The 12,231-nt window shown below is 45.7% G+C and overlaps 1 protein-coding gene across 4 annotated transcripts in view; it reads left to right on the forward strand.

The window, feature by feature from the left end:
- TRIO (trio Rho guanine nucleotide exchange factor) overlaps positions 1–12,231 on the forward strand; it is a gene marked incomplete at its 5' end in the record, with an annotated part of 300,776 nt that overhangs the window by 176,491 nt on the left and 112,054 nt on the right. For all 4 annotated transcript variants that reach the window (XM_081131178.1, XM_081131180.1, XM_081131179.1 and 1 more), the window contains 6 exons: positions 304–478; positions 4,368–4,563; positions 5,345–5,511; positions 7,769–7,888; positions 9,189–9,380; positions 9,835–9,984. In XM_081131178.1, the coding sequence (XP_080987304.1) occupies positions 304–478; positions 4,368–4,563; positions 5,345–5,511; positions 7,769–7,888; positions 9,189–9,380; positions 9,835–9,984 (1,000 nt within the window). The remainder of the gene's footprint in view (positions 1–303; positions 479–4,367; positions 4,564–5,344; positions 5,512–7,768; positions 7,889–9,188; positions 9,381–9,834; positions 9,985–12,231) is intronic.

The following is a 12,231-nucleotide window of genomic DNA, read 5'->3' on the forward strand; positions in this document are numbered from 1 at the left end:
AAACTCTGCTAAAATGACCTTCCATAATTACTAGATTTCTAATAAGAGTGACTGTGAGAAAACGTGGAGAAATCCTTCAGTGCATCCTCAGGTCTGTTAGCATTGCTCAGCGGAGGAAGCCGCTGTTGTTTTGCGGGAGGGGCTCCTAGTCCATTTTCTGAGACAAGCAGTCCCGCTTCCTGCCAGCTTTCTTCCCCCCGAGGTCCTGAGCTGCCGGATCTGGTATCTGACAATGTGAGACCTGCTCCTCCAATTCCTGTTTGTCTCTTTGAAATCCCGTTTCCCTCCTCTGCTCCTTCCCAGGGACTCTGCCATCTCCAGCAACAAGACCCCCCACAACAGCTCCATCAGCCACATCGAGACGGTGCTGCAGCAGCTGGACGAGGCCCAGGCCCAGATGGAGGAGCTGTTCCAGGAGCGCAAGATCAAGCTCGAGCTCTTCCTGCAGCTGCGCATATTCGAGAGGGACGCCATCGACGTGAGTGTCCCCAGGTCCCCTCTCTGTCCCCTGTCCGCTCCCTTCCTGTGTCCTCGCCCTCAGCCTCTGCGTGAGGAGGAGAGAGGAAGGGAAAACCTCCCCTGGGTCACCACACAGCACGTCCCTGTCCCTGAAGCAGGGCCACAGCTCAAGGCAGCCATCCTCTCTCCTTCCCTCCCACTCTGTTCCCCTCCCCCTTCTTCTGGGGGTGAGGGGTGGAGATAAGCTTGGCCTGTGGTGATGGCATCTTAGGGAGTAGGAAACCCAGTTTTTTCCCCCACAGAAGTGTTCTCAGATTGTCTGAAATCCTTGCTTAAAACGGAACCTTTACACCTTACAAGTGTGACTAGGAGAAGGAAGTTCAGGTTTCTTTTCTTTTTCTTCACCAAAATGTGGGTGGTGGTTAATTCTGTGCCAGGGAAGAGCTTCTGTTTGATCTTGATGAAGTGCAAGCAGAAGGAAGTGTAATTGGATGACACCGAGCATGTCTGTGAAACTGAACCAAAACTCACTCCAGTCTGGGGGAGTGGGAGCCAGTTTCCTGGGGCCGGTTAGCTTCCTAGAGCAGTGGCAGTGACAGGTGCCCACTGGATGTATAGAGGATACCCTCCCCATATTGAGGGCACGTGGGCCAGACCCTAGGTGTCAGCAAAGGCAGGGTGATGGCAGGGCTTAGGGTAGACTGTGTGAGTTACTGTTTGTGGTGGGGCCTAATCAGCTGAGGGGAGACTCTTTCCTTGAAGGGGGCCTTGTGTGTTCCCTTAGGCCCGTCTGTGGGCCCAGCTCAGAGTGGCATGTGTGGTACAGGCGCCACACCAGGCCCTGGGCAGGCCTCTTATGGTCCCTGTGGTGGCTGCTTGTCTAAACTTCAGTCAGTGTTTTCATGAAAGAAACACCTTCTTGGCTGTCTTCATTATTATCATCAGTTAATGAACCCTACACATGTCCCTGGTTTAAAAAAAAAAACCAAAAACTTGCCCTTAGAGTCTTGACCCTCAAATCCACTCCTACCTCGTGGAAAAGGGCAGAGCCCCGTGGAGAAAGGTGCTCCCTTGACTGATTAGGCCCCGCCCACCTGGGCCCAGCCTGCAGCCTGTTTTCCTCTGACCTCTGCTTTAGAGGAACTGCTTTTTAAAATGTAGCTGCTTATTAAATAGTTTCAGTTAAAGGAACACAAAGTAATCAGAAGCCTTATTTGAAGTTTTTCCTCCCAGAACATTTGGATATTTGGGGGAAAAATTTGGCTTCACTTGTAGTAATGGTACTTTAAAGAGGGAAAATAATTCACCGTATTTCTACCTTCATTGAACCTGTGTTTTAAAATGGAGATCAGTAACCCAAAGCGCACGTTTTCCCCACACGAAAGCGCAGCATTCCATGTAGGCTCAGTAAAGCCAGGCTGCCAGGCTGGGCAGGCATTTTCCTGAGCCGAGGAAACTGAACCTGCAGTTCAGCCACGGGGTGGCTAAAATACAGTTTAAAAGTTTTTAACACGTTATATCCTTAGAACCTTTTTTTTCTCAAATGATCCTGAAACATGAAAATCTGAGCAGCCTAGGTTTTGGCTGGGATTTTCTCTCTTATCTGGGAAAATGCCTCATCTGACTACCCATAGGAAGAATGGAGTTAAACTGTTGGTAGAAATTCATCTGTTACTTGGTTAATTTTTCAAAATCCCCCATATCTCTGTACTTCAGTTGGAGTAGCATTTCCATCTCTCAGAAGTGGGTGGAGATTTTCTGTGGCTTAGAAAACATTACTATTTCAGCTTCCAGATGTGCCAGATGTGCTCTATTAAATGAAAAACAAAATAATTACTATAGCATCCTGCGACAGGTTAGGTGCGGGAAGCAGTCATGACTACATGTGTGTTTAGGAAGAAAAACTGAGACTTTCTAAAAATCCTTCAATATATTTTTAAAAATTGCTTCAAAGCAATTTCGCCAAAGAATTAATATTCCAAACTGATTTCCACTTTCTCAAGCTTTGTTTCTGGCAGAGATTTCTTTTCTGGCCTTGTGCAGTTAACCAGCTGTAATGCTAAACTTTGGGTGGGATTTTTCCTGATGATCCTCTGATCGTGGCTGTTGCCAGGGTTTCTTTATGCCCAGGGAGTGTTTTCAAATCCTGCAGGTCTTAGCACATGATCTTTGTTTGTTGCCTTTCGAGTGTCATCTGAGCCTGATGCTTTCTCCTCCATGAAACATTATTACTGAGTCTGTGTCTCACCACCACCCCTCAGTGTCCTCTCCGTCAGCTCCAGAAAACAAACATTTAGGGAGAAAATTCCCTTAGAGATAAAGATTAAAGTTATGGTCAATTTTTTCCTTTTTAACAATATTTTTCCTCAGTGGCTTTTTGGTTTATGTCTAATTTGGCATTATTTAAATTTATTAATTTATAATTAATTACAATTTAACAAACTAATGTAATACACGTATACAGACTCCTGTCAAAAAGAATAAATCAGGAAAACATTTTATGACTTCCCATCTCCTAGCCGGAGTCTGTACACTCTCTCATGTTCACAGATTTTCACACTGATTTGCTTACTGCTCGTGTAGATAAAGTGAATTAGGATCCATGGGAAATGTTTTTCCATTGAAGTGTATTGTATAATATTCTTCCACAATAAGTTTTTTCCTCCTTTTTGGATTTTATCGTTTACTCTTCATTTTTAAATAGTATATTATGAAAGTTTTAAACCTACGCAAAAGTAGTGAGGATAGCGCAGTGAACTCCCTGTCCCCCGAATTCCAAGCAGTTTTGCCCCCCTTGCTTCAGGTGTCCCTTCTTTTGTTTTTGTTGTGCCATAGCATTTTAGAGAAAACTCTTGGCCAGAGTATCATTTCACTCCTAAAGACTTTCCTGAAAAATAAGGCCCTTTTCTTACATAACCACAATTCACCACCGCCTCGGATCTCGCAGTCATCCCTGATCGCCCTACTGTACGCGGCCTCTGCGCAGATTCCGCGGGCACCACGGTTAGGGGCTGTGTGGGGTCTGCTCCTGCATTTGCTGCTCCGTCTGTTCATCTACATTTATCTGTCCATCTGCCCTTTTTCCCCCTCCCTGCCTGACTTGGCTAAATAACTCCATCAGTTGTCAGGCCCCACACTCCGCATTTGCTCACTTGATTTCTTCCAGCTTGTTGAACTGTTTTTCTTGCCCTGGTATTTCCTGTAAACGTGGCAGTTAGACGGAAAGACCTCATGAGAATTCAGGTTCTGTTTGTGTGCAAGAATGCTGCACAGGCGGTGCATCATCATTGCTCCTGTCAGAGGGCATGTCCCGGCCGGTCCTGCCCCGTCAGGGAAGCTGAGGTTGGTTTGTGGGTTAAGGAGGTGGCAGCCTGATTCTTCCATTGTTCGGCTCCCCATCCGCCTTTCTCAGGATGGTTTGCTATGCACTGATCATTACCCAGTTTCCTAGAATTAAAAAAAATTAAAATAAAATGTTCTAACTTTATTATGCTTTCTACATTTAATTGTTAGATTTATCCTTAAAGGGGCACTTTCCTTCACCATTATAAGCTTAAATAATTTTCTTCTAGAGTTAACAATTTTTAGGATAAAGATTAGTTCCCTGTCTACCTCTAATCGGAACCAAAGAGTTTTTCACCTGATTGCTGGCTTTTAGGTCTTCTTCTTAAACATCATTAGGAATTCATGGGTTTTTGTATATTTTATTCAATTGTGGTAATTTTGTGTCTGTGTGTTGCTAATTCTCTAATTGTCCTGTCGTTGGACAGTGGGGGCCCTTCAGTTGGCTTCTGTGTCCTTTCGACATGATCACATGAGTCTCCTTCTCCCTTACTCGGCACGGAAGCCATTGCGACAGATATTTATTTTTTGAGTCTTGATCCTAAGCGGAGACTTTCCTCTGTCAGATCATCTCAGACCTTGAGTCCTGGAATGATGAGCTCTCTCAGCAAATGAATGACTTCGACACGGAAGATCTCACGATAGCCGAACAGCGCCTCCAGCACCACGCAGACAAGGCGCTGACCATGAACAACCTGACCTTTGATGTCATCCACCAAGGGCAAGACCTTTTGCAGTATGTCAACGAGGTGCAGGCCTCTGGTAAGAGCATGCTCCATTCACGTCAGCTGGGGGCTCTTCAAATCCCCGTGGAATTCACCCCGCTTAGTTCAGTTGGCCCCTATGGTACAGATGTTATAGATAACTTCTCTTTAAAAGAAAACATTTTGCCTCCCCCCCATAATACAGTCACATTTAACATTAGTCAGTGCACTTACCCTTAATATTCTTAGGTGTTATTTTAAGTAGCATGAACTTTAATTTTGTAAATGATTTATTGTAGCTCCCTGAATGAAATGTATCCCAAAAAAATATTTTCATTCTTCATATTTTTCTTAATTTATATTTTACCAGCAGATGGCAGTATAGGCTCAAAAATGTAGAGAAGTCTGTCGTGTTAGAAACTTAGCAACCACCTGCATTTTACATTACTCATCTTACACAAATCATATTCTTAGATGCTTCCTAAAAGTAAACTAGGTATACAGCAGATAACAACAAAAACAAGCCTCATTTATAAAGGACGTTACATTTTCACGGTTATTGTAGGAGAAGTGGACTAATAGGAAATGGGCTTAGTGTGGTTGGCTAAATATTATAACATTTGGCTTTAACATGTCAGGTACATTCTCTGAGACACATTCGCTTTGCTGCAAGGCAGGTGTGAACACGCCACTGCCAGCTGGGCCTCCTTAAACTTGGCCTTCAGAGTAATGGCCTGGCCCTCAGCTGGGCAGATGATTCACACAGAGACTGGCCTGCTCCCCTTCAAAACAAACTGAAATGCTAGTTGGATTCTAGCATCTCCCTCTGTTGTCCACAGGCGTGGAGCTGCTTTGCGATAGAGACGTAGACATGGCCACGCGGGTCCAGGACTTGTTGGAGTTTCTTCACGAGAAGCAGCAGGAACTGGACCTGGCGGCAGAGCAGCATCGGAAGCACCTGGAGCAGTGCGTGCAGCTTCGCCACCTGCAGGCAGAAGTGAAACAGGTAAACCCGAGCTGGGTGGCGAGCCAGCCGAGTGCATTTGATGAAGGAGCCGGTCATTTGGACCTGGAAGCCTTGGGAAAGGGTTTCCCTGCTCAGAACACAGCTGTCCTGATACATAACACAACACTCCCTCATTGAATGGGTAGAAACTGAGCCTCTGCCTGGACAGCTGTGGGAAAGGCTTTGCTGCCCAGTAGGTACCACACTTGAGAGGAACGTCCATTTAGCTTGTTTTGTTGCTGTTCTCTTGCTCAGAACCCTGTACATTTTGCTTCCTGCTCTAAATGACTATGCTTTTTCTGTCCAGTATACAGTTATGAGTCTGGACTGGATCATAGGCTGTGTATGATTAGAGCTTTCCTGTATTTTCTGTATCACCACATCCTAGGTAGCCCAGCAAAATAAAGGGGAGCATTTGGAAGAGCTTGCTCTTGGCTCAGCGCCGGTGGGATTCCAGGCCTACATATAGTCAGCATGCACGAGATGCTTTATCTCATAAGCAGGGAAACCACCAATGATGCTGGCTTGATGCAGAGACAGTGTCGGTTTATGGTGGATGCACAGAAAAGCTCATGTTAGCTTATCAAAGGGGACTTAAGGTGCCTCTAGTGCAGGGGTGGGGAACCTTTTTTCTGCCAATGGCCATTTGGATATTTATAACAGCATTCATGAGCCATACAAAATTATCAACTTAAAAACTAGACTGCTATATTTTGTCAGACATTTTATTAACTCACCCGTAATGTGATGGCGGGAACTGCTTCTCTTTGGTGAGGCCTTGACAGGGTCAGACCAAATGATTTTGGGGGCTGTAGATGGCCCAAGGGCCATACATCCCCCCCCGCTCTAGGCCATGAGCAAGGTGTGGTATGTAAGTGGGCAGCACTCACATTAAAGCAGATGTATTATTAAACAGAAGTCTTCAAAGGAGTACCTGAGATGAAGTGTGTGCCCTGCCCTTTAAAGATCGGTTAATAAAGTGTTCCTTCTTTCCAAAAATAAAACAATTTGTCTAGGAAATAAAGGAATAGACTGATGTACTCACTAGGAATTGCATTTGCCTAATATGTAACAGAGTCCAAAAATAGTGGCTTAAAAAATTATGTTCCCCACATAACAAGTCAGAAGGTGGTAAGACTGCTTGTGTTCATCCAGCCGCCCTTTGCTTTATTAGGCTGGGATCTTGATGATAGGTCACCTTTTGCTCATGCTCCCCAGGTGGCTGCTGTAGCCCCGACCACCTCCATGGGGGCATCAGGAAGGGGGAGCATAACAAGAAGGAGGCAACACATGTAGCAGAAAAGTGTTTTCACAAAATCCCCCAGAGGCGGCTGCTTTGACCTCAGTGGCTAGACTTAAGTCATATCTATGACCAAGCTGTAATAGGGGCTGAGAAGTGGTTTTAAGCTGTCTTCAGAAGCTGGGGTTTTCTGAGTAAAGGAGACAAGGAAAATAGGTATTAGGGAGCTAATGATTGGTCTCTGCCACAAATAACTACCTGAAATGACCTTCTGTAGTCTGGCTTCTGCAGTCAGAATTTACTTCTCTTTGTGTACAAAGTTGAGACTCTCATGGGATTTTTTGGTTTGTTTATTTTAAATATATATTGATTTAAGAGAGAGGAAGGGAGAGGGAGAGAGAGGTAGAAACATCAATGATGAGAGAGTCATTGATTGGCTGCCTCCTGCACGCCCCCCCGACTAGGGATTGAGCCCGCAACCCGGGCATGTGCCCTGACCGGGAATTGAACCCCGATCTCCTGGATCCTAGGTCGATGCTCAACCGCTGAGCCACGCCCGGCCAGGCAGAGACTCTCATGTTTTGACCCTGAATATTATAGTATAGCTTCATTCATACTTCAGTTTCTGATATGAAATAGTTCCCTTATCAAGCAGTTTGCCGATTTTGCATTTTCATTAGGACTGAAAGGAATGAAAAGTACATTTTTTATTCTCAGAGAATTCTTTGTGGTCCTTAGCCTGTTTTGACCTGTGGATTAAATAACCATCCTCCGGACCCTCTACCTTTTCAGCTACCATTTGCAACTAAAAGTAACAGAATTCAGTTAAAAGTGCAGCACTTATGATCACACACTCCTGATGGTTATTAGGCTGTGGGCAGAAGCGTCATAAGGAAACGAGCACCTTGTAGCTGATGTGAGCAGCTCAGCCACCTTGCTGGCTCGGATCACGTCACTGCTGGTCCACGGGCTGCCCCAGGAAGGGCCGCTGCTGGAGTACCCTGTGTAACATTTCAGGTGTTGGGCTGGATCCGCAACGGCGAGTCGATGTTGAACGCAGGACTGATCACAGCCAGCTCGCTGCAGGAGGCGGAGCAGCTGCAGAGGGAGCACGAGCAGTTCCAGCATGCCATCGAGGTAGGAGTGCTCGGCCCGCCCCCGAAAGGGGTCTTCCCAATCTGAAGGCAGGCCTGCTAGACCCCCTCACGTGGCACTGACCCTGGCAGCTGAAATGGGGTACCACAGGACCCAAACGGCAATGCTTACAAGTCTACAGTTCATCACAGGAGAAGGCAACAGCCTGGTGACTACAGTGAGGCTATGCCTGCTGGCTAGGACAACCTCGCAGCAGGGGTCTGGAGGCCAGGGGGGCTCCGGGGTCCTGCTGAGAGGGTCTAGCAGGATGCACCTTCTCGGGGCAGGAACACCTGGCACCAGGGAGCCCAAGTTAGCGTCTCAGCTAAGGCTTTTTATATTTTGCTGGCCTCATTGGCGCATTTCTGCTATGTCAGCAGCCTCAGCAAAACAGAGCTCTCTGGGAGGCTCACCAAGACCGGGTACAGGTCATGCTCCCCTGTTGTCAGTAAACAGTGCTGCCCACAGACTCCTCCCACCCTGGGTGAAGGCATTGCTCACGGAGCGTTTCCTGCCTTGAGTGGTCAGTGCCACATGGGACTTTACCTCAGTGGCCTGTATCGGGTACAGTGTTTTATGGAAGCATTGTCTCCTTTTTGGTGAAATACAAAATTTCGGTGGTGTTAAAAGGAAGAAAAAAGGTGAATCGGAGTCCATAAAGACCCATGTGCTCCCCTGCGCAGCAGTCATTTCTTCACTGAGAGAACCTTCTAGTGAGGACACGAGAGCAGGAGGTCTTGCTGAACTGCTGTGTTATTCTGACAGATTCATTATGGCAGGACCTCCAGAGAAAACAGTTGGTTCAGCCTTAGCTTTTCATTTTTTTTCCTTTTAAAAAAATCAATAGTTCTTGAAAACTTTTTACTCTAGTCCAAAGTTAAAGTTGAAAATAAATAAGAAGCATTCTCTTTGGCCACCTTTCTTTCCATTTGGTCCCTTGCCTGTAGCTGCTCTTATGAGAAGGATCAATGGGAACAATTAACTTGGACCATTTCAGCAGCTCTTCTAGAATACTGGCAGTTAAGGTTTCTCCTGCTCTTTCTCAGGCCGAGGACCCTGCCACGGAGCCCTGGAAGTCTTACTTCCATCCTTCATTAGGTCGTTTAAAGAGAAACACAGCCGTTGCTAGGCATGAAAACTTTTTAACTAAACTATCTGCCATGTTTTTAGAAGAGTCCTAATGAGTATTAACTGAGGTTGTTTCTATACAAGCAAGCAGAAACCCAAGAACTGCGGCCCTCCCAGTTCCTCTCCAGTCAATGTGTGGCCCCTGTTAAATGAGCCTTCCCTTCTCTCTCCTTAGAAAACACACCAGAGTGCGCTGCAGGTGCAGCAGAAGGCGGAGGCCATGCTGCAGGCCAACCACTACGACATGGATATGATCAGGGACTGCGCCGAGAAGGTGGCCTCGCACTGGCAGCAGCTCATGCTCAAGATGGAAGACCGCCTCAAGCTCGTGAACGCGTCCGTCGCCTTCTACAAAACCTCGGAGCAGGTGGGGGGAGGTGTCGGTCCGAGAGCTCCCAACGGACATGTTATTTTGAGCTTGATTTTATTGGGCAACTTAATCACTAACTCGTCAATCATTGTTGAACCGGTCAAGTCCAAGTCTAGCAGAGAAAAGCATTTTTAGAAGTACGATGATTTTTGCTTAGCTTGGGTATCAGAGAGCAGCAGGCCAGGAAGTAGCCCAGAAAGCACCACTTTTCCTCTCATTTAATTGTATGGCCTGAGTCTTGTCCGAGAGACAGGAGACTCGGGGGGGTTGTCCTTATCTGAAAGGCCTGATTTGTCCTCAGGTAAGGTGGAGCCCACTTTCTTCCAGTGGTCTGGGTCCTGGGCTGCACTTTCATGCCCAGAGCCTGGCTGAAAATGCCCCCCAAAGATGCAGATCTGCGCCCTCAGGCGCCAGCGGTCCCTCTGAGCCTGGACCTCTCTCCTGCCCGCAGGTGTGCAGTGTCCTTGAGAGTCTGGAGCAGGAGTACAAGAGGGAAGAGGACTGGTGCGGAGGAGCCGACAAACTGGGCCCCAATTCCGAGACTGATCACGTCACCCCAATGATCAGCAAGCACCTCGAACAAAAGGAAGCATTCCTGAAGGTATGAGCCTGCTTCCTGGGAGTCAGATGCCTCCCTGAGCAGTGTACACAGGTCCAGGAGGGTTCTCCAGCAGGTGGTCTTGAGGTTGGCCTACCAGGCAGAGAACTGCAGATACCCCTACAGGCCAGGCGTGCACTGTGGTCATCACTCTCAACCTCACAGCTCTCCGCTCATGGAGAAAGTGATGGGGTAACATCACATCAGCAATAAGTTCATTGTTCAGAGAAAATCTTAAAAACGTCTTTGTTATTTACACTGTCTTTCTAGTTTTTACAGAGAAAGCTGGAAATCTGTGTGAATAAAAAATGAGTGAAAGTCATAATTCCAAGTGTCTCTGAACAGAGAGAGATTGATTGATTTGGTGAAACAAAAATGCCTACAGCTTAAAATAATCTTCCTTTGGAAATTTGGCCTCTTCAGGAACAAAGACTGTGTCTCAGAAGATACATGAGCCCAGTTAGACACAAAGCAGGAGCACACCTCCTGTGGTTTATAGGATCAGTTTCTAATACTCACTCAGGAAATGTTTCCTCCAAGAGAAATTTCATTCCATTCAGGCCAGGCTATGAGTTTTCACTCTGAGAAGCTTTCAACGAGGAATTTCCCAAACCTGCTTTGTGTGTGGGTGCATGTTTATTTTTATTTTCTTGTATGTTTGTACCTAAGTTACTGATGTGCTTTGAAACAAACTTTAAACAGTGACCGAAGTGTTTAGCAACACGGACACTGAATGTCTCCACGTTGAATTCTTTCACTCCCAGAACAGATTTTCTGAGGTTCTTGTTGTCACCCAGGCCTGTTGAAAACAGGCGTGGTGCTTACTTTTCCTCGTTGCTTTACTAAGTTTAGCTCTCCTTGCTTTAGCCTCTGACCCTGCCAGCACTGTTATATTCACTCATTTCTGTTTTGCTTCTGAAGGCGATGGCCTGTCCTGATGGGGGCGTTACTGTTCAGTCAGGGAGAAAAAGGGTAACTGAAAATCCTTACCTGCTGTACTTAACTTTGATCTTCCACCAGTGGGAAACTGTTGTAGCTTCCCCTTGAGTCAGTGATTGTAACTATTTCAGACAGGACCTGAGAGCCCTGCCGTGCTTGTGGCTGTATTTAAGTTCATGAAATGCTGACACTGTTAGGTGTTTTGAGTTGGAAGCATAAGTTACCTCTTTCTCTGACTCCATTTAGTATAAAGCAAAATTGAATGCTATTTGGTTAATATAATTAAGAAAAATATTTATGTAAAATTGTAAAACAAAAATAATCCCAGGCCTGTTCAGATTCCTTTGTTCACTAGAATTCTGTAGTGTTTTTGTATTGGATGTCTCTTAACATTTTAGTGTGGAAGTTTAAAGATGTATACAGAGAGAATGGAGAGTGAACCCTATGCCTCTCACCCAGCTCCAGTGATTCCTAACATACGGACATGTTCCCACCTTCACTGGATTGTTTTAAATTCTAGATATTGCATCATTTTATTTGCAGACACTTTGCTAACATCCGGCTGGTGTGGCTCAGCGATTGAGTGTTGACCTATGATCCAGGAGATCAGGGTTCAATCCCAGTCAGGGCACATGCCTGTGTTTTGGGCTCTATCCCCGGTGGGGGTCGTGCTGGAGGCAGCCGATCAGTGACTCTCTCACCACTGATGTTTCTATCTCTCTCTCTCTTCCTCTTTCTGAAATCAGTAAAGACATTAAAAGAAAATACTTTGCTGAGTATCTAAACATTAAATTATACTTCTCTAAAACAGCCACAATACCATGATCAAATCTTAAAAATTATTAGTTAACTTATTTCATGTAAAATCAAAGTGTTCAAATTTCTGATTGTCTCACAAATATCTTTTTATACACTGTTTTAATCGAGATCCAAACAAGGTCCAAAAATTGATTTGATTGGTATGTCTCTTAAGTCTCTCTCCACCTAAATACCACCCTCACTTTCATTACCATTTATTAATTGAAGAAGTAAGTTATTCATACTGTGGTGTTTCTCGCTTTCTGAGTTTTGGTCATTGTGTCCTGTGGAGTTATTTAGCACCATCCTGCATTTTCTAAATCTGTGATAGTTGGGTTGAGAGCCTTGATCAGCTTTAGATGTGAGTGTGTGTGCACTAAGCGTAACTGATGGATGGTGCTTGCACTTCCTATGAACTACATCAGGAGCCACGTAAGGTCCACTTCTCTTTTTGTCTCTGCAATATGCGGATTTATCAGTGCTCCAAACATGGCGAGTCCAGTTCGTCTGCTC

This window comes from Miniopterus schreibersii, assembly GCF_964146895.1.
Source record: "Miniopterus schreibersii genome assembly, chromosome: 3".
NCBI lineage: Eukaryota > Metazoa > Chordata > Mammalia > Chiroptera > Miniopteridae > Miniopterus > Miniopterus schreibersii.